This window comes from Acipenser ruthenus, chromosome 6 (assembly GCF_902713425.1).
Source record: "Acipenser ruthenus chromosome 6, fAciRut3.2 maternal haplotype, whole genome shotgun sequence".
Lineage (NCBI taxonomy): Eukaryota > Metazoa > Chordata > Actinopteri > Acipenseriformes > Acipenseridae > Acipenser > Acipenser ruthenus.
In genome coordinates this window covers 63060034-63082161 of record NC_081194.1, presented here as the reverse complement: position 1 = coordinate 63082161, position 22128 = coordinate 63060034, and the positions used below count along the sequence as shown (strand labels likewise).

General features: G+C 38.2%; 1 protein-coding gene across 1 annotated transcript in view; it reads right to left on the bottom strand.

The window, feature by feature from the left end:
- LOC117972519 (E3 ubiquitin-protein ligase HACE1-like) overlaps positions 1-21835 on the bottom strand; it is a 32138-nt gene extending 10303 nt beyond the window's left edge. Inside the window, exons 1-4 of the mRNA XM_059025655.1 lie at positions 21698-21835; positions 20714-20827; positions 5557-5702; positions 2795-2911 (exon numbers count right to left, since the gene is read on the bottom strand). Coding sequence (XP_058881638.1) covers positions 2855-2911; positions 5557-5702; positions 20714-20762 — 252 coding nt within the window. The 5' untranslated portion in view covers positions 20763-20827; positions 21698-21835 and the 3' untranslated portion in view covers positions 2795-2854. The remainder of the gene's footprint in view (positions 1-2794; positions 2912-5556; positions 5703-20713; positions 20828-21697) is intronic.
- Between the last annotated feature and the right edge of the window lie 293 nt (positions 21836-22128).

Genomic DNA, 22128 nt, shown 5'->3' with positions numbered 1-22128 from the left:
CACTTTTTTTAATGTCATCATTCAATGGTGACATCATAGTCGATTTGGTTTTGAATCAATTTTCAAGAAGAGCTTTCTCCGAAAAATTGGAGATTGTTAAAAAAGGGAGGTATACACCACCAATGCCTGAACTGACACAGGAAGGGAGGGCATATACTCGCCACTTCCAACATTCAAATTTTGAAAGGTATCTGTGTCTTATCAGTAGCTGTCAATTAAAAAAAAAAAATACTGCTGGAACTGTCTTTTGTTCAGTACAGAAAAGGTGATATGGAACAGCACTGGCTACAGCAATCTAGGAATCTAGTCTAATGAAGTGAGCACAAAAACACGAGCGTTCCCAAAGTCACTTGCGAGCCATTGTTACACTCAAAACTTTTGGACAAACCCGGATTGATGTCCAACTGGATGAGCAGAAGCATAGGGATACAATACATCACATTCTTAAACGCCTGATTGATTCTTTTGTTTACCTTGGCAAGCAAGAACTGGCATTCAGAGGGCATGATGAAGGCACCAATTCCTCAAATAGAGGTAATTATGTGGAATTACTTTCTCTGATGTCCGACTATGACAGTATGTTAAGCAATCACTTGTCAACAGCCACAGTATTCTTTGGTAACAAGACTCAGAATGGGGGTGTGGGCGGGTGTTGTCACAGCACGCCACAGGGACATATACATGTCAAACGCAGAATGTAATGTTAGTAAGAGAAGACACTACGAATTATTCATATTTCTTTGTGCTTCTAAATCTGTATTGTGGATGGACATATAACATAATAATCAAATGTATAAAGTAGGGAATTACGTTGTTTATATATATATACTGTATATGTATATATATATATATATATATATATATATATATATATATATATATATATATATATATATATATATATACACATACATACAATACAATACAATTTGCTCTTATATAGCACTCTTCATGCGAAGCATCCCAGGGTGCTTTAAACAAGACCCAAAAACAAATGGCTAACAGCCCAGCCTAACATTAAGCACGTGAAAACAAATACGTCTTTAAACCTGACTTAAAAGATTCAATTGTAGCTCCACCTCTAATATCACTTGGAATTGAGTTCCAGAGACGGAGCACGCAACAACTAAAAGCTCTTCCTCCTCCTGATTTTAAGTGACTACGAGGGATAACCAAAAGATCAGGACTTGCTGACCGTAGAGTGTGACTGGCAGTATAAGATACAATCAGATCCTGCCGATACAAAGGCCCAGATTCATGAAGGGCTTTATAAGTAAGAAGCAGGATCTTAAAATCAATCCTGAATTTAACAGGAAGCCATTGCAGTGACTTGAGAACAGGAGTGATGTACTGTGAGCGATGCGTGCTAGCAAGCACTCTAGCTGCCGCATTCTGAACAAGTTGGAGCCGCTGTAATGTAGAGTCCGGTAGGCCAGAAAACGGCATTACAGTGGTCCAATCTACACATCACAAAAGCATGCACCAACATTTCAGCATCTTTGCCAGACAAGATTGGTCTCAATTTAGCTATATTACGCAGCTGAAAGTATGACGTCTTAACTACTGAACTAATGTGGGCATCCAGACACAATTCAGAATCCATGATAACTCCCAAATTTTTCACACTCTTGGAGGGATTCAAAAAATTTAGCCAAACTGTGCCTGGAGCCAACCAACAGCACCTCTGTCTTATACAATGTAACTTTGGCTGGGATGGGGTTAAATCTATCCCTGACAACAATCACATGGGGAATGTGGCCATTATTATTATTTTGTTTGAACCGTTTTTTTTTGGTTCTCGTACCCTGTTTTGTTTGTTCCAGCTTTTCCATCTCTGGGTCTAATTCCTGCCGGTAACTAGCCTTGGCCATGATGCTACCCTTTCACAATGAGCTGCACCTATTTTGCAACTACTGAAATTCAGTAGGTCAGGCCTAGCCAGTCAATGGTACATGTGCATCTTAACATTAATTAATTGTCAAAATAAATAAATAAATAAATAAATAAATAAATAAATAAATAAAAAGATTGTGTTGGGAATTTAAACTGATGGTGCCGCTATTACATTATTGAATTACTTCACATATACCTTATTCTATTTATCTACACCAGACACACAGTGCCTGCTGGATAGAACTGGAGTAGCTGCAAGGTCACCTACAGTCAGTGCCCATCAGCGCCTGCATCTTGGCCAGCAGCAATTGCTGGCTTACTTGGATTACAATATTACAAGGTCTAGTAAGGTTATCCCTTCATCACAGCAGACAAGCACCCCCTAGTGAATGCAATCAAAATCCAGAAATGAAATTCTCACCATAACTCAGGGGTCGGACCTTGGGGCACCGAGTGTCTATATACCAGTCTGCTGCATGGCCACACTAGTTGGCCTACAAGTTATGCAGTAATTAAGCAGAAATAATCAATCTATTAAGCTAATTGTGTGTGTGTGTTTTTTTTTTTTAATCTATAACTATAGGCCCCAGTCTTACATTATAATTTAAGTTAATACTTTGTATGTAGGTTGTCTCTCATTGTTACAACAGATGTCATTTCATCGAGTTTGGGTTTTGGCTGCTCAAACTGTGCAACGTTTCTTTGATAATAAGAGATGTCCTACATGAGAAATATCAACTTAATTCAAATCACAGACGCTAAGATTTTATTCTTTAACTACTATGAAATGTAAAAACTTTAGAACTATAAACCACATGTTTTATGTACAGGATGACATACACAGGATAGGATGTACTGGAATTTTGTATCGGTGACTTTCCAGTAGCTTTCATGGACTTACCCATTCATATTCCTCAAACAACTGTACCAGAGAGGGTGGGATGAACATGTGGAAGCCCTGCTATGGCTGAATAGCTTGGGTCATCTGAAGTTCAGTTACAAGCTGGACATACTCTGCCTAAAAAAAGAATAGAAACTGAACAGCCAGCAGGTATTGTAGAAAAATGAAAAGCAAACTTAGTGATTTTTCTTTTGTACCCTACACTGCACAGCTTTATTCCATTTCTCAGAGAAGATATGCTTCATGGAGTGAGTCTACCGACTCAGCAATCGCACACTCTCCCTTCCTCCCTTCAGCTGAATTGAAATTGCACCATGCATGTCTCAAGTCTCCGTGCAGCAACACAATGGGAATTCAATATTCTTACCACAGTATGAAAAGCATAGTTCAGTTACAAGCTGGACATACTCTGCCTAAAAAAAGAATAGAAATTGAACAGCCAGCAGGTATTGTAGAAAAATGAAAAGCAAACTTAGTGATTTTTCTTTTGTACCCCACACTGCTGCCTAGTGGTTAGGGCTCTGGACTCTTGACTGGAGGATCGTGGGTTCGATCCCAGGTGGGGGACACTGCTGCTGTACCCTTGAGCAAGGTACTTTACCTAGATTGTGCCAGTAAAAACCCAACTGTATAAATGGGTAATTGTATGTAAAAATAATGTGATATCTTGTAACAATTGTAAGTCGCCCTGGATAAGGGCCTCTGCTAAGAAATAAATAATAATACCGCCCGATAAAATACTGAAATAGAAACAGAATCCATTTATTTCTTTCTCAGTATGCATTACATTGACTTTGCATATAAAACACTAATGATCTCCTTGCTTATCTTTATTTATTTAATAGACTAGATACAACCCTATTTCAGAGAAGTGAATCTTCTTGCAAAAACCAGGGCCCTAGGGTAAATAACTTTGTCATTCTCAAGTCAAGGTGAATTTTAGTTCCCCTAAAGATTTGTGACAACAGAGACACCCTACCATGCTAAACAGTTTACCCAAGCAGCATGTAAACCTGTTACAATCTTGTCCACTGCTAACTACCAAGCCACCAACAACAATTGTCACTTACTACAGTATGTTTTGTTTAACTGGAACTTGAGATTGATGAACTTGAGATTAAAAACCCATAAACTGTACAGAAGATTAATTCCAAGTACAGATGTTATGATTATTAAAGAGTGACCTCTACAGCTATGACCAAAGGTTTTGCATCACCTAGAATTTTAGGATTGAGACATAATAAAATAAATAAAAAAGATATATTGCAAATGATATCACAAAAGTCTACCAGAAGCCATAATATTAGTACAGTATTGCATGTTTAGAATGTTTTCAATTTGTCCGTTTTTTGTGAAGTATATGGAAAATGACAAAGCGGTATGTAATTCAATATGTTAACGTAACACTATTCAGCAGGTTTCATTCGACTTTATGCAGCACAATGTGTTAATTCTATATATATAAGAACATAAGAAAGTTTACAAACGAGAGTAGGCCATTCGACCCATCTTGCTCATTTGGTTGTTAGTAGCTTATTGATCCCAGAATCTCATCAAGCAGCTTCTTGAAGGATCCCAGGGTGTCAGCTTCAACAACATTACTGGGGAGTTGGTTCCAGACCCTCACAATTCTCTGTGTAAAAAAGTGCCTCCTGTTTTCTGTTCTGAATGCCCCTTTATCTAATCTCCATTTGTGACCCCTGGTCCTTGTTTCTTTTTTCAGGTTGAAAAAGTCCCCTGGGTTGACATTGTCAATACCTTTTAGAATTTTGAATTCTAGCTAAGTACCCGGCGTTGCCCGGGGAAATTCAATATTTCAATATTTCATGCATGACAAATTGGGGAATGGTAGCCTTATGGTTTCCTAAAAGTTACCGATCTTAGGTGTGGCACGATGCACTCGAACCCCTTTCCCTTTTTTTAACATTTTTTTTGTTGTTGTTTTTTGCCATTTTTAATTTTTTTAAAAATGTTTGTTCTTTTTATTTATTTATTTTGGTTTTGTTGGTTTCTTTAATTTGAGATACATGGCTACTGTAGTGATCCAGCAATGGGGCTACTAAATAAAGTACCCCAAACATAGCGCTCGACCTTCCCCTGGATGAAAGAGGAGGCCAAGCAAAGTTTGGTTGTTCTGGCTCCTGCGGGGTCCAAATGCATAAAGGAACAGACAGACAGACAAACTTTCTTCTTTATATATTAAGATAGATTATATATATATATATATATTATATATATATATATATATATATATATATATATATATATATATATATATATATATATAGTTCAGGTAGTAGAGAAAGAAACAAGTAGAAACCAATACACAAACTAGTTCCAGTAGAGCAGTCCACAGAGGAATGCATCTGGCTGATCATTTATGTATTGGTTGCTGCTTCATCTCCGGAATTATTTTTTCTATTTTGATCGATACCAAAATTGCTCCAAAATGTCCAAATTCATTCCTATCAAAACACAGTGAGATTAGATTTTGGAGATGATCTGATCAAAGGTGAATGACTAGCGGCTGAAGGGTTCATCATTTTGTACCCTGCTGTAATACTGGGATATAATCTAAACAAAAACAATATTTCCACTGCCTTAACATAATACATGCAGTAAGAATATCCAAATTATGAATGCAGATTAAATGCTAAAATATTGTAATAATTAATTACTGTACTGTATGTCCAATTCTGAAAATGATCTACACGTCTCCTCATTTCAACAAGTATACTGATTCCACCACATTCCAAAGGCACCTCTTCCATGGTGCCAAAAACATCTGTCTCGACTGAGAAGGTGAGCTTCAGACCAAGGTCACTGATATCGTTGTCCAAAGTCCACTGGAGGTTTTTAGCATATTCTGGGTCAACAGAGGCCACATCTGGGTAGTTAACAGGAATCCCTGTAAATGAAACAGAAAATAAGATTAAAGATAAGGCGGAGCCACTTAGATAAATGTATTTTATTACAGTGTGATTGCAGATTGATTCCTGAAGTTTCAGAGGCCCTTTTAAGTGCTCTATATTCATTTCTATTATATTCATAATTGTAGGCAGAATCTCATATCTGCAATATTTGCAGAGTGAAAACATTAAACACAAGAACCTTGGGACCATCTTTGGCATTTAGGGGTCTGTTTTACTGGGGGAAAGAAGCACAATACAGTATAAAGGCTTTGGTTTGATAGGAAAGATCTTGCCATCTGGTTGATTAAAACTGTTCAGTCTTAAAGCCTGACAGCTGAAAGTGTTTGATGCCAAACAAATGAGCAGACTGGCTCTGTGAAAACGAACAGACACTGGATAATACTGCATGGTAGAAACTGAGCAGGAAGCTGTTGAAAAAAAAGTTAGAACATGGGAATGTGCTAAAATGAACATGATGGGACTAGAAAATAGAGTTGTGTTCAAATCAGATTGACCTGTGCTGCAACACAAAGTAATGTAAAAATTAATGGAACGGAATGAAAAATGCAGTTGTCTGTCTGTGCCATTAACACACACTCTCATCCTTTCTCAGAGCACTGCACCACCAGTTTGCACACTGAGAATAGCCAGATCCATGAGGCGAATCTTCCTTTCTTAAATAAAATGTGATGTTACTTAACAGATGGATTGGGAGTAGTAATGATATAAACACCCTTATTGTTAAAACAGAGGTTTATTTGAAAGTCCTATGAATAAAGCAGACCAATGAAGAATATTATCCCACGTTTCCATCTGCACCATGAGTCTGTACAATTCAATCCCATTATGATTCCAAAATCAAACAGGAGCTCCAGAATACTCGCCAGTCTGCAACCGGAATTTAAACAGCGGTAAAGGAGCGCCCCCGATACGCATGCCAGTAGGCACTGAGCGCTTTTCACCTCCAGCGACAGTGTGTCACTGACCCTGGCATGGGTATCGGGTGAGAAGCGCCTACATGTAAAAATAAATACGCCCAACATCCCCAGTTGGTAACAGTGTTCTTGCATTTTCAACATCATTTCTGCATGTTTCACAGCCACCACCGGGTCACCACCTTCATCAAACCTAAATAGTTCTGTCTAAATAATTCTACCTAAAACAGACTGGTTTGATCATGGTTTGTTGCCACAGCAAATGAAAGGGACTGGTTTCAAATAACTATGTAATTCACTCCCAGTGGCAGATTTCTTTTTTAGATGGATCTTATAAAATGCTGCATAAACAGGTCACTAAACATAAAGTGATCACTTTTGCATAAAGAAATATGTTGATGCCGTTTTTATGGGTAAAGTTACCCTATTTTAAAGATAAACAAACAAACAAACAAACATTCTGATGCTATCACAGACCATGAAAGTCCTCAGAACTTACGGTGACCAGAAATCAGTAAAAGATCAGTATTGTAGTATTATGGTTAAAGGTTTGAGTTCATGTACAATAGCTGATCACTTCCACAGCTCTGAATTACAACTTTTTTTTTTTTTTTAATGGGCTGAGCTTGGGTTACAAAAGATATACCTCTGTACCAATCAATAGTAATTTAGAGGTATACTAATCTAATGTTAAAACACAATACATCTGGTACATTTATAGATTTCTTTTAATATTTTAAATCCCTGAAAGCAATTTTTAGCAAATGCTTCAAGTCAGCCAATAAACATTTTAAACCAGTTGTTAGCTAAGGAGAGAGAGACCTCTAGTGGCAAAATAGCACCTGTGTTCCTGGCAGTGGCTCTCAAACATTTTCCAATTGGCATTCCTTGTGAGTCTGGCACAAACCCTTTGCAAAAGTCACTGCCAGTTTGAGTTATGTACGCTTTAAACACTGCTACATGTCTCTACAGTACACACAGTAGTTAACAATAAAAAAGGTGTAATTTTCTTGGGTTTTTTTTTTTTTTTTTTTTTTTTACGAATTTGAGCCATCAAACCCAAGTGTACATTTTATGAAAAAATGTGACTTTTCTAACTTGCTACTGCCTATGTAATGTATATTGTAAATGTATTTTATAAAGGAATGAGAAGCACGGCTTGAAACAAATCTTTAAAGGTGTTTAGCTTTAACTACCCCTCCCCACCTTAGTGTTTTATAGATATTATAAGATGTTAACATTAATTCAGCATATTCATTATTTACAGTATTTATATTGTTCTACTGAACGCCAAAAGGTTTAGGGGTGGAAAGAAGACCCAATCGAATGTCAGTTTAAGCTCACAGTAAAATCTGAAATGGCTCAATTTGTCACCTGGTTAAACACAGAAATGGAGAAAAGCAGCTTGACACCACAGTCCAAAAGCCTATACTTGGACTCACAAATTCCAACAGAGAACAAGAGAGTACAAATAATACATTCTGTATCTTACCAAGTATGTGCTTGTGGATGAAGCGAGTGAAATATATTCACCAGCTGCCGGTGATAAAAAAACACAAAGAGACAAAGTGAATATATGTAAGTCTACTGGTTCTACATGCATAACACATAGGGGGGAAAAGGTGTACAGGCACAGAAAAACAGAATTGCATGTTTTTCAATATGGCAGTCTATCAAAATTTCAGGAGGTGAAATGCCAGTACTACCCTTAAGTTGCAACAGATTGTTCATGGCTTGTGTGGAATAAATAACTAAGTATCAGAAACGTATGATAGGGCTGTATTTAAGAAGCACACTGTGCGAGGTTTAGTGGTTTAAGAAAGAAGACTGGCTATTCCAGTCACCTTGGTGCAATATGTGAAATCATTAACAAAAATGACCTTCTGTAACTCATGTGTAGCATCTCAGTTGGGGGTTCATCTTCTGTTAGTTATACAACCCACTGGAAACACAAATCTAACGAGGAACATGTCAGGTACAGTCTCTAAAACAGGAATGAATTGGATTACGTAAAACTGATAAACAAGCAGTGTCGGCACAGATTATATATACCATAAATAACACATTATTAAAATCTGTGGTGTGGTCTATTCTATATAGACACTTTAAAATGTTTGCTCAAATTCAGGGTGCTGATATTCCATATGAGTCTCTATTAGATTAATAATAATAATAATAATAATAATAATAATAATAATCTGTGGTATAAAATGTAGGTTAAGGAGTGGTTCTGGAGATATAGGTACGTATGACTTTTTAGTACATTTGGATGTAGTATGCACAGTACATAGACTTACAGTATGTTGAATAATATGCATGTATACAAGTGCCTACGTTACATGTATAATATTTAAAGGTTTAAACAAATCCGCACACAGAGAAGATATAGCAGCAGAACATGTCTGAAAACTACAGCATGCTTATTGTCTGGTGAAAGCTTGGTGGTTATATAGAGGATACTACATGAAGCTTCATGGAGCACCACAGTTATCATACAAATGAGGCTGAATAACCAATGAGCCCCTGAAGGGAAAAAAATAATTTTTTTACAACAGTCCCCAGTACTGAAAAAGTACAGGCCTCCGTGTACATTCATGAAGTATTCTGTTCATATAACAAGTACTGCATGGAATAGAAAGTGCCCTTAAAAAAAATATTATAACTAAATTCTAGGATTTTGTTTTTCATCTGCTTAGCAACACATTTGTGTGTCATTCTCCGAGTCATTCTATCATTGGATTTGAAAAATTCCAAAATGACATCCTTTTAAAATATATTGACTTGACATTGATAAATTAATACAGCACTTTTTTTATTTTATTTTATTTTTTTTTACTGAAATGCTACAAGCACTGTGTGACACTTGCAGATAGAAAGCCATTGTTAACTATGAACTGACACCAGGGAGTCCTCTCAAATTTGTCTGCACAGGATTACAATTCAGTATGTGAACATCTGCTAAGTTGAATCGCCATCAACAGTACTTTCGTCACACATTCACAGACAACGTGGGGAAGTACCTCTCATCTCGTAGCTCCAGTGGAGAATATGCAATCTATACATTAAATACAACCAGGCTACATACAGGACTTTAATTGAAGATATTAAAAGGTAATAAAAAAGGCATCGCTGACTCACAAGACAGACTCTTGAAGGGATCCTACTGTTTTGAGTACAAAAATGTAATATGCTGGTGGGATACACTGTACTGTGCTGGCTAAGTACCTCCAGTAAGATTGAACATTTATGACACTTACCATCAGCTGACTGAGTTAAGAGCATAGACTGGATTAATGATCTCATTGGAAAGAATGTCAAACCATTCTCTCACAACTCCTTGACCCTGTTCACAGAGAAACGCTGCTAAAAAACAAAAAAAACTGTGAAATCTTATAGTATGGGAGGGTGCCAAACTGCCTAAGGAAAAAATGTGTCTTGCTTTGAAAATGTAGATCGATAATCTAGCTCTATAATCTCTCTCAAGCTCACACACTCACTAATATTATATTCAGAATTACAATACTGTGTCTGCAATATTTACATACCGAAATTTTTTTTACAAAAAAACCTTGGGACCATATTCTGCATTTAGAGGTCTGTTTTACTGGGGTAAAGAAGCACAATACAGTATAAAGGCTTTGGTTTGATAGGAAAGATCTTGCCATCTGGTTGATTAAAACTGTTCAGTCTTAAAGCCTGACAGCTGAAAGTGTTTGACGCCAAACAAATGAGCAGACTGGCTCTGTGAAAACGAACAGACACTGGATAATACTGCATGGTTGAAAATGAGCAGGAAGCTGTTGAAAAACGAATCTTGGTTAAAATGAATGGGAAACAAATAAAACATGAGTTAGAGCGTGGGAATGTGCTAAAATGAACATAATGGTACTAGAAAATAGAGTTATGTTCAAAGCAGATTGACCTGTGCTGCAACACAAAGCAATGCCAAGATTTAACACAGGCTTGTTGGAAAAATATAGTAATGTAAAAATTAATGCAGCAGAATGAAAAATTCAGTTGTCTGTACCATTAACACACACTCTCATCCCTTCTCAGAGCACTGCACCACCAGTTTGCACACTGAGAATAGCCAGATCCATGAGGCGAATCTTCCTTTCTTAAATAAAATGTGATGTTACTTAACAGATGGATTGGGAGTAGTAATGATATAAACACCCTTATTGTTAAACAGAGATTTATTTGAAAGTCCTATGAATAAAGCAGACCAATGAAGAATATTATCCCACGTTTCCATCTGCACCATGAGTATGTACAACTCAATCCCATTATGATTCCAAAATCAAACAGGAGCTGCAGAATACTCGCCAGTCTGCAACCGGACTTTAAACAGCGGTAAAGGAGCGCCTGCATGTAAAAATAAATATGCCCAACATGGTTTGTTGCCACTGGAAATGAAAGGGACTGGTTTAAAATCACTATGCAATTCACTCCCAGTGGCAGGTTTTTTGTTTGTTTGTTTTCTTGGTTTTTTTTGTTTTGTTTTTTTTTAGAAGAAAGAGGATCTTATAATATGCTGCATAATCAATCACTAGACATAACGTGATCACTTTTGCATTAAGAAATATGCTGATGCAGTTTTTATGGGTACCTATTCTAAAGAGAAAAGCACAAATAAATACAAAAATATTATTATTATTATTTGTTTATTTAGCAGACGCCTTTATCCAAAGCGACTTACAGAGACTAGGGTGTGTGAACTATGCATCAGTTGCAGAGTTACAACTACGTCTCACCTGAAAGACGGAGCACAAGGAGGTTAAGTGACTTGCTCAGGGTCACACAATGAGTCATTAGTTGAGGTGGGATTTGAAACGAGGACCTCCTGGTTACAAGCCCCTTTCTTTAACCACTGGACCACACTGTGACCAAAGATTAGTAAAATATTAGTATTATAGTATTATGATAATTTACAACCAAAGCTGAGCTTGGGCTACAGAGGCAAACCAAGCAACTTTTATATATAATCTAAAAATATATACTTTTGTATCAATCAATAATAATTTAAAGGTATAGTAATCTAATGGTAAAACACAAAACATGTGCACATTTTCAGACTTATTATAATATTTTAAATGACTAAAAATAATTTTTAGCAAACGCTGAAGTCAGCCAATAAAAATTATATTTAAAACTAGTTGTGTAGTGTTAGATAAGGAAAGAGAGACCTCTAGTGTCAAAAAAGCACATGTGTTTCTGGCAGTGGATCTGAAACATTTTCCACTTGGCATTCCTTGTGAGTCTCGTACTAACCCTTGGAAAAAGCCTTTGCCAATTTGAGTTATGTACTCTTTCAAACACTGCTCTGTAATTTTTTTACAGTACAGTATACAGAGAAGCAGGTATTTAAAAAAGCACTGAGTGGATATGCTTGTGATGTGGTTCTTTCACAACCTCTCTGAAACCTTCTTGTAACCCCCAATATGAGAATCTCTGGCCTAAAGGGAACAGAAATGATATATTTTAAATACACATATTAAACTTCTATAGCATCCTACCAGAGTTCAAAACTAACAGTGGCCCAGTGGCCTGTAGACACTAAATATTTAGTTGGGTCCCCCAAAAGTGCACCATTAGTTGTCAGACAAACCATTTAAAATGTTACCAGTTTAAGAAACTGAAAAACGGCAGCAATTGCATTCTCTGTTAACTAGGGAGGAAATAATTAAAATGTGGTTCATGACTGTGTGTGAAAGTAGGCCACGTGTTTATAAACATTTTTTATTAATTTTATTAATCTGACAATCCTATAATGTTGTGTTTTACCACCTTGCAAGAGATTGCGCAACTGTTTCTAAAATGGCAGGTAAAAAAAAAAAAAAACAGTCGTTTGCTATGTGGGATTAATATATATATATATATATATATATATATATATATATATATATATATATATATATATATATATATATAATGAGTCTTTGGAAATCCTGGTCTGTGATTGGTTAAAACCTCATCATAGGACCACAAATATATCCAACTATTGCCCTCACATCCTTACACCACCGGTCAATAGTCTCTGTCTGTCACATGATTGGTTCTCATCACTGTCAGTCCCGCCCCTTTTCAAAGGAACGCCTTTCTCCCCTGCACTCTTCACAAGAGAAAATGGCTGAAAGCTGATTTACACTGAACACTGAATTACAAAACATACTACAAAAGAAAGATGCTCCAAACACCAAAATGGTGATTAAAACGTCACTGTCACTGATTTCTGACTTTCTGAAATTCAAACAAATTCTGTAAATCCTGTATATTCTGATATAAACTGTATTATGCAGCAGTCGCAAACCAGATGGAGACAGAGAAAAACGTTTCTAGCTATACGGTATGAACTTCAAAAACATTTTCTGTTTTTATTTATTTATTTGCTTATACTTAGGGCCCTACTTAATTTGCGATATTGCGGAAATTGCGGATCCTGCAATATTAAGTTCCTATAGCAATATCTAGCAATGTACCGGGGCTGCATTGCAAAACACAAAACCTCTGCAATCGGTACCTCTACATGTTACAAAATCTCAGGACTTGATTTTTACTTCATGGCATGCACAATCAAAGTAGCCTGATTATTCTCCCCGACTTCAAACCTTAACTAGTGTAGTAAGGTACACATCAGATCTCGTGCTGCTATTGAGTTTAACAAGGTGTCTGGGATTGTGACAGGCAATGCCACGTACGTGGTCTACTTCCTAATTCGGTGCATATAAGTGCAATGCACACATTGTAAGTCTGGCAATCAGTGGCGTAACATTTTTCTAAAATTGACAAATTCGTTGCTGCAATGAAAAAAAAAAATGAAACATTACCCAGCTCGCAAACGGCGATTTTAAAGCTTTTCTGACATAAAAAAAACAGTAGACCAGTCCAGATCAAGTGCTTCTGTGTCCAAAACCAGTGGTGTCGCGATGGAATTCGTGGTTTCAAGCAGTTCTTAACCATGTTGAGAATGTTAATGTATATAGCGAGTTCACTGAAAATGAAATGAGGATTTCACCTGATACACTACTGGGCACTTTAATCTCACTTTTAAGCAACACATACTTGCCACTTGATATTGAGTTCATTGCTCAGAATGCCAAACCACTGATGAAAACGATCAAGTCTTTCAAGTTGTGTTCTGCTTGTATCCATGAAGCATAGATCACCTGTAGTTCTACAGCGGTTTCCAGAGTTAACAGACAGCAAAGCGACCCCTGTCGATCTTGCCTCATTCTGTAGATGCCGAGCGTGCAGCGTCTCGGTATGGACAAGTCTTCACAAAGCAACGTCAGGGCATGAACGAGAAGACTGCCAGTGGGTGTTCTGCTCTGACCTTCAATGCTTCAGAAATGTAAAGGTCTAAAGATTACTGGACTCGATTTTGTCCAGCACCTGTTCTAAATGACCTGAGAGGAAATCCACTGAAGTCCACCTCACCTCAAGGTCTAATGGGAACTTTCGAGTTACAAAAAACAGCCAGACAACAGTAATCTCTGTCAATTGACCACTTTCTATATTCGTGTCTGTAAGCTTCTCTTCCCTGCTTTTCATCTGATTTAATTCTCCTATCTGTCAAAGTATTTTTCTTTTTTTTTTTTAACAACCATTCCTTCTTCACCATGGAAACGCACTGCTTCAATTTTTCATTACTTGCTTTAGACACACCGTCACAGCTGCTCCAGAAAATGGAACTCAAGTAAGCAAAGTGATTTTTTTATTTTTTATTTTTTAAACAAATTAAGGTGCTTGGATCAGATGACAGCGTTGCTTAAAACAATGGTGATTTTTTTTTCACAAAGTGAAGTGAAGTGTAATCAGTACATTAAAGTGAAATGGAACACAATTCAAGGGTCCCAATTCCCAGTACTGCATGACTAATATAAATTAGGCTTTTCTATTTTGGAATCTCAATTAACATCCTGACTGGGATGATGTTCATTGTTAATCATTAAAATAGCTAATAAGTATTAAATATGCAATCCCTGTTGCTTAAATAGGTTCAAATTTCAACGTGCCCACAGCAATGCCCTCAATGTATTAGTAAAATAATATTTATCAGTTGCATTTTATTTATGTCTGCATAGCCTTCATGATGTCCTACATTTCTCATGCCGAGAATATACAGATACAGGTAATTAGGCAGAAATGTTAATCATGTAATTGATATTACTCTGTATCAGTGGTTCTCAAACTTTTTTGTTTGTGGACCACCTGGATATGTTTTTTTTTTTTGTTTGTTTTTTTGATCTCGGCGGACCACACAATAAACAGTATAGCTGACTGAAAAATAAGCACATAAAAAATCACTATAATACTAAGAATAACCATAGACTTACCTTTCTTTGTTTTAATGCGATAGATGGGCCTATTTCTTTTGAGCAAAGTTATTTTAAAATGAGTTTTAAAGAACAGTTCTAGTTTACTTTTCATTAACATGAATTTACCAAGAGGGGCCATTTTTATATTTAAATTGATAATTATACCAGTGGTCCGCAGCCCACAGATTGAGAACCACTTCTCTACATCAATGCCTACTGCAGTTCATTTAGAAACTCAACATATTTTTCTGTTTCTCCAGCATTAGAACATCAGACTGTGCTGTCTCTTTTTCCCCTCTCGGGATTCCCTCTCACTCAAACATGTAAATCAATCAAGGATTTTATTTGGTTAATCTCATCTTCTGTCTGCTCGACTTGTTTTGGTCCCTGCCGCAATTAACCACATTTTAAAAATGAAGGTCCCTTTAAATACATGCGATTTAAGCTTAATCTCTTGATACATTTCCAAATAGAATTTCAGTCTCATTAAAGAATGAATTCTGTTCCTTTTGATATGAAGTGTTGAGATTAATCCTGGTTTTATATTCCAGAGATCCATTACTGATAATTTGCCTTTTTATAAATGCTCTTTCACAGTTCATTTACATATCTGGATTTAATAAACTTTAGGTTTAGGTTTACAACGCCCCAATTTAACACAAATTTTATAACAACACTACTGCATTTTAATTGAAGTATTTTTTAACCTTATTCAATTTTTTAAAAGTGAATTAAAAAAAGGTGGTACCAATCATCAGATGTAACATTGTGGAACATACAACTCTCCAATAAAGGATATAAATAATTATTCAAATTAGTAACCTTACTATACTACATGGATAGTATGTTCAATTACTTTGACAAAATCTCAAGATAGTCTTCATTAGCATAACCAATTGCAAGCCAATTTTCAAGATATAGGTAATCAGGCAGAAACATAAGAAATTAAACAAGCAGACACATTTTATGACTAGTGCCTTTAGCGGTGTAATTGGTCATACAATGATCTTCGCAGTACTCTAAATGTTAGATTATAACATGCACTCTGTGTGGAACAAGCATGAGTGAATTGGGCTTAATATCTTGTATAACACTCTCTTGTGTACTTGTGTGCATCAAAAACAAAATGTTTCACATTCACAAACCTGTTCTAGGCAGTTGTTAACTTCTTTAACTGTTTAGAAAAGTTTCATTTTTACAAAACTATTAGATAAACGGGGAAGTTGTGACAGAGAGCGAATGAATTCTAGTCAACAATCTCCCTCCCGACCTGTGAGGGCGCTGTATAACAGGAACAGTGTGCCTCGTATGGATGGTCTGGCAGTTCATTCCAGGGTCAGTCGGAAGCCAGTCATCCAAGAAGGGGGCGGAGTCACAATGCTCAAAGTCATTGCCCTAATGCGGTACGCGAAGTGTCAGTCATGGATTGGAGGAGACGTGATTGAACTACCTATTGCAGGGAGCGTGACTAAGGGTATAACAGGGGGTTTGACGATGTAATCTGTTCCTTTTTGATGTGGTCACTGAAAGGACCCGTTAAGGAAACAGTAATTATCGTGAGTGTTTTCTGTTTTGTTTGTTTGTTGTGCTAACTGTTTGTCATTTGTCTTTGTTAGATGGCTAAGCACTAGCCAGGAGCTGTCGCTACAAGCCAGCACGAAACCCGGACTACACTACACCACTGTTTCACGAACTGTTTGTCTTTCACCACACCTGCACAAGAGCACTCACTATCTGGAGAAGTGACCGTGTCTGTGTTGTGTGTTAATTATTAGTGTCTTATTGTTTCGGGACTGAAACCCTTGTTTTGCACGGAGCGATACACATTGCTGTGTAGCGCCCATGCTTATTATTTAAGTGTTGTTGACATGTAACCCAGCCAAATAAAGGTGCTGTTTTATTGAACTTTCACTGTCTTGTGTGTGTTATTCCTGAGCACTGCACCAACTACACCTGCGCACTACAAACCACTTTGCCGCATTGAAACTTTCTAACACATATGTATGAGTAGGCTTCCTAATAAAACCAGTCACCACTTTAATAATTACAATTGTCTGTATGTGACTGTCTGCATGCGTATGCCAGTACGCGGTCAAGTCTTATTGATAAGTATGTTGTGAACCCTATCTTTTCCAATTTCACTAAAAATATAATTTTAGCATAAGCTCCATGTACTTGAATAACATTTATTTATTTATATATAAATTTAGTAGTCTCCAATTGTTTTTACCCCGTTTTTCTCCCAATTTGACATATCCAATTGTATTTTAAGCTCAGCTCACCGCCACCATCCCTGCGCTGACTCGGGAGAGGCGAAGACAAACAAATGCTGTCCTCCGAAGTGTGTGCCGTCAGCCGACTGCTTTTTTTCACTCTGCGGGCCCGCCAGGCAGCCAACCCAGAGCTTCAGCGTCGGAGGACAATGCATCTCTGGGCAGCTTACAGGCAAGCCTGCAGGCACCCGGCCAGTCTACAGAGGTCGCTGGTGCATGGTGAGCCGAGGACACTACTATTGTCCTGCATAACAGTATTTTTTATCCATTTCAGACTTTGACAAGGCTCTGTGCGAAGATGTGAGGTTTGTACATGGCAAGTCTAAAACTAAAAGCCTTCACTTAAAATAGAATCAAAGTAAGATGATACTAAATGAACCATAAAAAGGCATCTATCAAACTGTATGTTGCAAGTGCTGGTTTGGCAAGCCTTCTGTTCTTGCTCTAGAAGACAGCAGCTGCCGTGATCTAATTCAACCAAGCTGCCATAAAGTGAAACAAACTGTGATGAATGCTTGTGGAAAAGGGAGCTGCACATTCCTCCAGCTACTTTGTATGCAAGCATTTACTCTATCTAAAAATAAATAAAAAGTATAGTCGGAGAAATGTAAATTAAATAGACAGTTGACAGTATATATTTCTTATCATTTATGACCAGTCCAGGGTGAATCTTTCAACTGACTTTTTCTTATAAAATAAGCCTGACTGCTGTAATGAAGACACCACAGCAAATGTGATATAATCCTGGGCAACTAAACCAACACAGGTTAGTACAAATACAGTTGTAATTTAAAAAAAATAAACATAAATTAAATAAATAAATAAATGTATCTTTATACAAAACTTTTGGCGAGAAATCTTTATTAATGTTTAAATGTATTACTAATGCCTCTTTTCCACTGCTTCCGGCTCCACTCTGCTCACTCCACTGAAACCGCCCTCCTGTCTGTCACCAACTCACTGAACTCTGCCCGAGCTGCCTCTCTCTCCTCTGTCCTAATTCTCCTCGACCTCTCTGCTGCCTTTGACACTATCCTCTATCGCTGACCTGGGAATCTCTGGCCCTGCTCTGGCCTGGTTCTCCTCCTACCTCTCCAACCACACTTACCAGGTAACCTGGCGTGGAGCTACCTCCACACCTCGCCCTCTCTCAACAGGAGTCCCCCAAGGGTCAGTCTTGGGTACTCTCCTGTTCTCTCTCTACACCCGCTCCCTGGGCCCCCTCATCGCATCCTATGGTTTCTCATACCATTTCTATGCTGATGATGCTCTCCTTCCCCACCTCTGACTCCACCATCCCCTCCCGTATCTCTACCTGTCTGTCTGCTATCTCCTCCTGGATGCACTTGCATCACCTCAAACTCAACCTCTCTAAATCTGACCTCCTTTTCATTCCCTCCTCCTCCTCTGCTCTCTATCTCTGTTCCTCTGGAATCTACCACACTCTCTCCCTCTTCCTCCGCTAAGAACCTCGGAGTCACCCTGGACCCCTGCCTCTCTTATTCCCGGCACATCTCCACTCTGGCACGCACTTGCCGATTCTTCCTGAGCAACATCCAAAGAATCCGACCCTTCCTCACCAACTACTCCACCCAGCTCCTGGTCCAGGCCTTGGTACTCTCCCGCCTAGGCTACTGCAACTCCCTCCTGGCTGGCCTCCCTGCGTCTGCCACCCGTCCGCTCCAGCTCATCCAGAACTCCGCTGCTCGCCTGGTGTTCTCTCTGCCTCGCTTCTCCCACGCAACTCCACTACTCCGCTCACTCCACTGGCTCCCGATCACCGCTCGCATCCAGTTCAAGACTCTTGTACTAGCCTACAGATGCCCTGACCAGACTGCACCCAGCTACCTCCAGACCCTCATCTCTCCCTACACCCCGACTCGACCTCTCCGCTCCGCCTGCACTAGAAGACTGGCTCTACATCCTTTACGCTCCCCTGCCTCCAGAGTCTGCCCCTTCTCCACCCTCGCCCCGCAGTGCTGGAATGACCTTCCTACAGATGTCAGGACTGCCCAGTCCCTGACCACATTCCGGTGCCTCCTCAGAAAGCACCTGTAGAACTCCTCTGTTTTTCCTCTGGGACACTGTCACACGGTCAGACCCAGGAAAGGAAACACACACAGGACGGTGAAATGATGAAGGCGCTTGCTTGCGCCGGTTTATTGTAAATAAAAAGGTTGTACAAAACAGAAAACACAGACTGAACAAACAAAACAGCGCGTTGGCCAAAGTAAATAGACAAACAAAACAGATTAACACTTAAACAAACGGTGGATGCACAGACAAACAAACACGGTGAGTTTAAACACTTATTATTATTTTTATTATTCTTTTTGTTTATTTTACCTCTTCTCCACACCCGTTCTCCACTCACCGAACACACAACCCCGAGTGAGTAAAACGTGCATCTATATATACTGTTGTGCCGGGATTCAATTACTAATTAATTATTCACTTGAATCCCAGCACGTGAATTAATTATGTGCAACCTCGTGCTCACATATTAAATACTTTAAATGCACGTGAAGTGATGTGCCATCCTCGTGCCTAAATACAATTCTACATCTTAAATAACTCGTGCTGCACACACCCATTTATATCCCGTGCAGCCATCTCTATACACCAATATGCAACATACAACACAGAAATGCACACAGGGGCGGGACACATTGCCACAGACACTTATCACCCTTCCTTAAATGCGCTTTACTTGCTCTTATCTGCCCCCTATTTTACTGCATTTAATCCTGTACTTTAGAGTACTGTAATCTGCCAAGTGTTATTTAATCTGTAGTATTTTGTATTTAATTATATCCTGGTGTAACTATCACTGACACTGTTATCTGCTGTATTATTGAATCGTATTTTGTCACACTTGTACTTGCTTGAACCAAAGTCATTGTATTTATCTTGCTCTTAATTATATTATTACTTGTACTGTGATTCTTGAAATTTATTTGTTTACGACTGTAAGTCGCCCTGGATAAGGACGTCTGCTAAGAAATAAATAATAATAATAATAATAAAAAAAGAGCATTTCTGTGCTTTTTTTCCCAAACTTGGCTGGAAATTCTTGCCGTGCGTCAAAGGTCACTGGGGGACTTTGGGATTGTATTGTGTTTTGTTTTAAAGAAGCCGGCAGTAACAAATACATTTAACCATAGGCTGGGGCATAAGTTACTTTTTAATTCTACTATGGCTCCTATTCGCCCATTTGGTGCCCCTCTTTGATGACACAGACACTTTGGAATTTGCTGCCTTAAATTTATGTTAAAAAGCCCATATTAACACAACAACTATAGCTTTTCTGTGAAATGTTTACCTGTTACTTTAAGGGTTTTTTTTTTTGCCAAATTCCTATCCTTTCAGCCTATCTGCAGTATCTGAGTAATTAAATTAGTAATGAAATGCATTTTAGAAACCTGAGGTTTCCAGCCATTTAGCCTTCCTCACGTTAAGCTGACAGATGACAGCACAGTACCTCTGTGAATGACCAGGATGTCATTCTCGTTGACGGGCCTGTCGACCATGTCGGAGTCAGGCTGGCCTGCGTGGAGGTGCTCGTAGAACCAGTCACATTGGTCTTTGAAGGGCTCTGCAGGAAACAAGAACATGGAAAATGACAACTCCCTAGCAAATGCTAATTACAGAACCGCTGTAATTAGCATTTGGGTAAAATACCATTTCACACAGCATGAAATTGCGCAATCTATGCCGGTGTAATACCATCATCATAACCCTTCCACACAGCCAAGGAGATTGTGCGAGTACAACTTTCAAACCTGTCAATCAACAGATTGTTCGCATGGCAACAACAGACTGTTCTCGTGCAATCTGAAACACTGACAAGACCTAACACATGCATGCAGTGCTTAATTTGTAAAGAAAGAGGTGCCGGGGTGCAAGCAATGAATAATACCGTCCTTAAGAAGCGCAGATTCAAAATCATAACATGTTTATTTGAAAGAGTATTGTACGTACTAGTGTTAGCTGTTTACATTCACGTATTCAACATCATATACAAAGTAGTAGTATGTGCAGAAAAATGAATTAAAGGCAACCACAGAACACATAATTAAAAATTTTAAAAAAGCCTGTATACATGACTTGTTATGATTTTGCATTTAAATTGTTTAAAAAAACAAACAAGTTAAAAGGGATTCAGAACACTCCAGAAGGATGACATTATATTCTATGAAAAAGGCAAGAGAACCAGATCGTTATTAATTTTATTGTTTTGGTTTAATATAATATAGCAGGCTAATGTTCCTATTGAAGTAGGCTACAATATATTAACTACTCATTTAATAAAACCAAGTAGTGTAAGAAGTTGCTTGTATCGTTCATGATGTTTTTCAAATCAAGTAAGCTTATTTGCATATAAAAAAAACGACAATAGTTGCAGCCAGTGTCATCTTACTTAAGGCACTCAAGCTGAAATCGTAATTTAAAGTAGGCTACAAACCTGGCAGCGGACTGTCTCTCTTTAGCGCGCACGCAACAACTTGCAGACTTAATGCAATGATTTTTAAAAGAAAGCATTTTATGAGATTTTTAACTAGAGGTACCGGCACGCCCAGAGGTTCCGGGGCTATGCCCCAGCAAGCCCCAGCACAAATTAACCACTGCGTGCACGCCCCTTACCTACCTACGCTATAGTGACGTGCCATGTTGACTGAAACCACACCCACTATAGCGCTTCAGTGGAGGTATAGCCTTTCACATAGGCAGTTATGACATTTCAGTGCTGTCTCTGAACCACCTCCCATAAAAGATGACGGTTCTGTGGCGGTATAGGCAATTCACAGACCTATAAGCCACTTCAGTGGCAGTTTTGAACCATCATAACTCTTCTGTGTGAAAGCACCGATAAATATAGAAAAATCCTTATAGGCA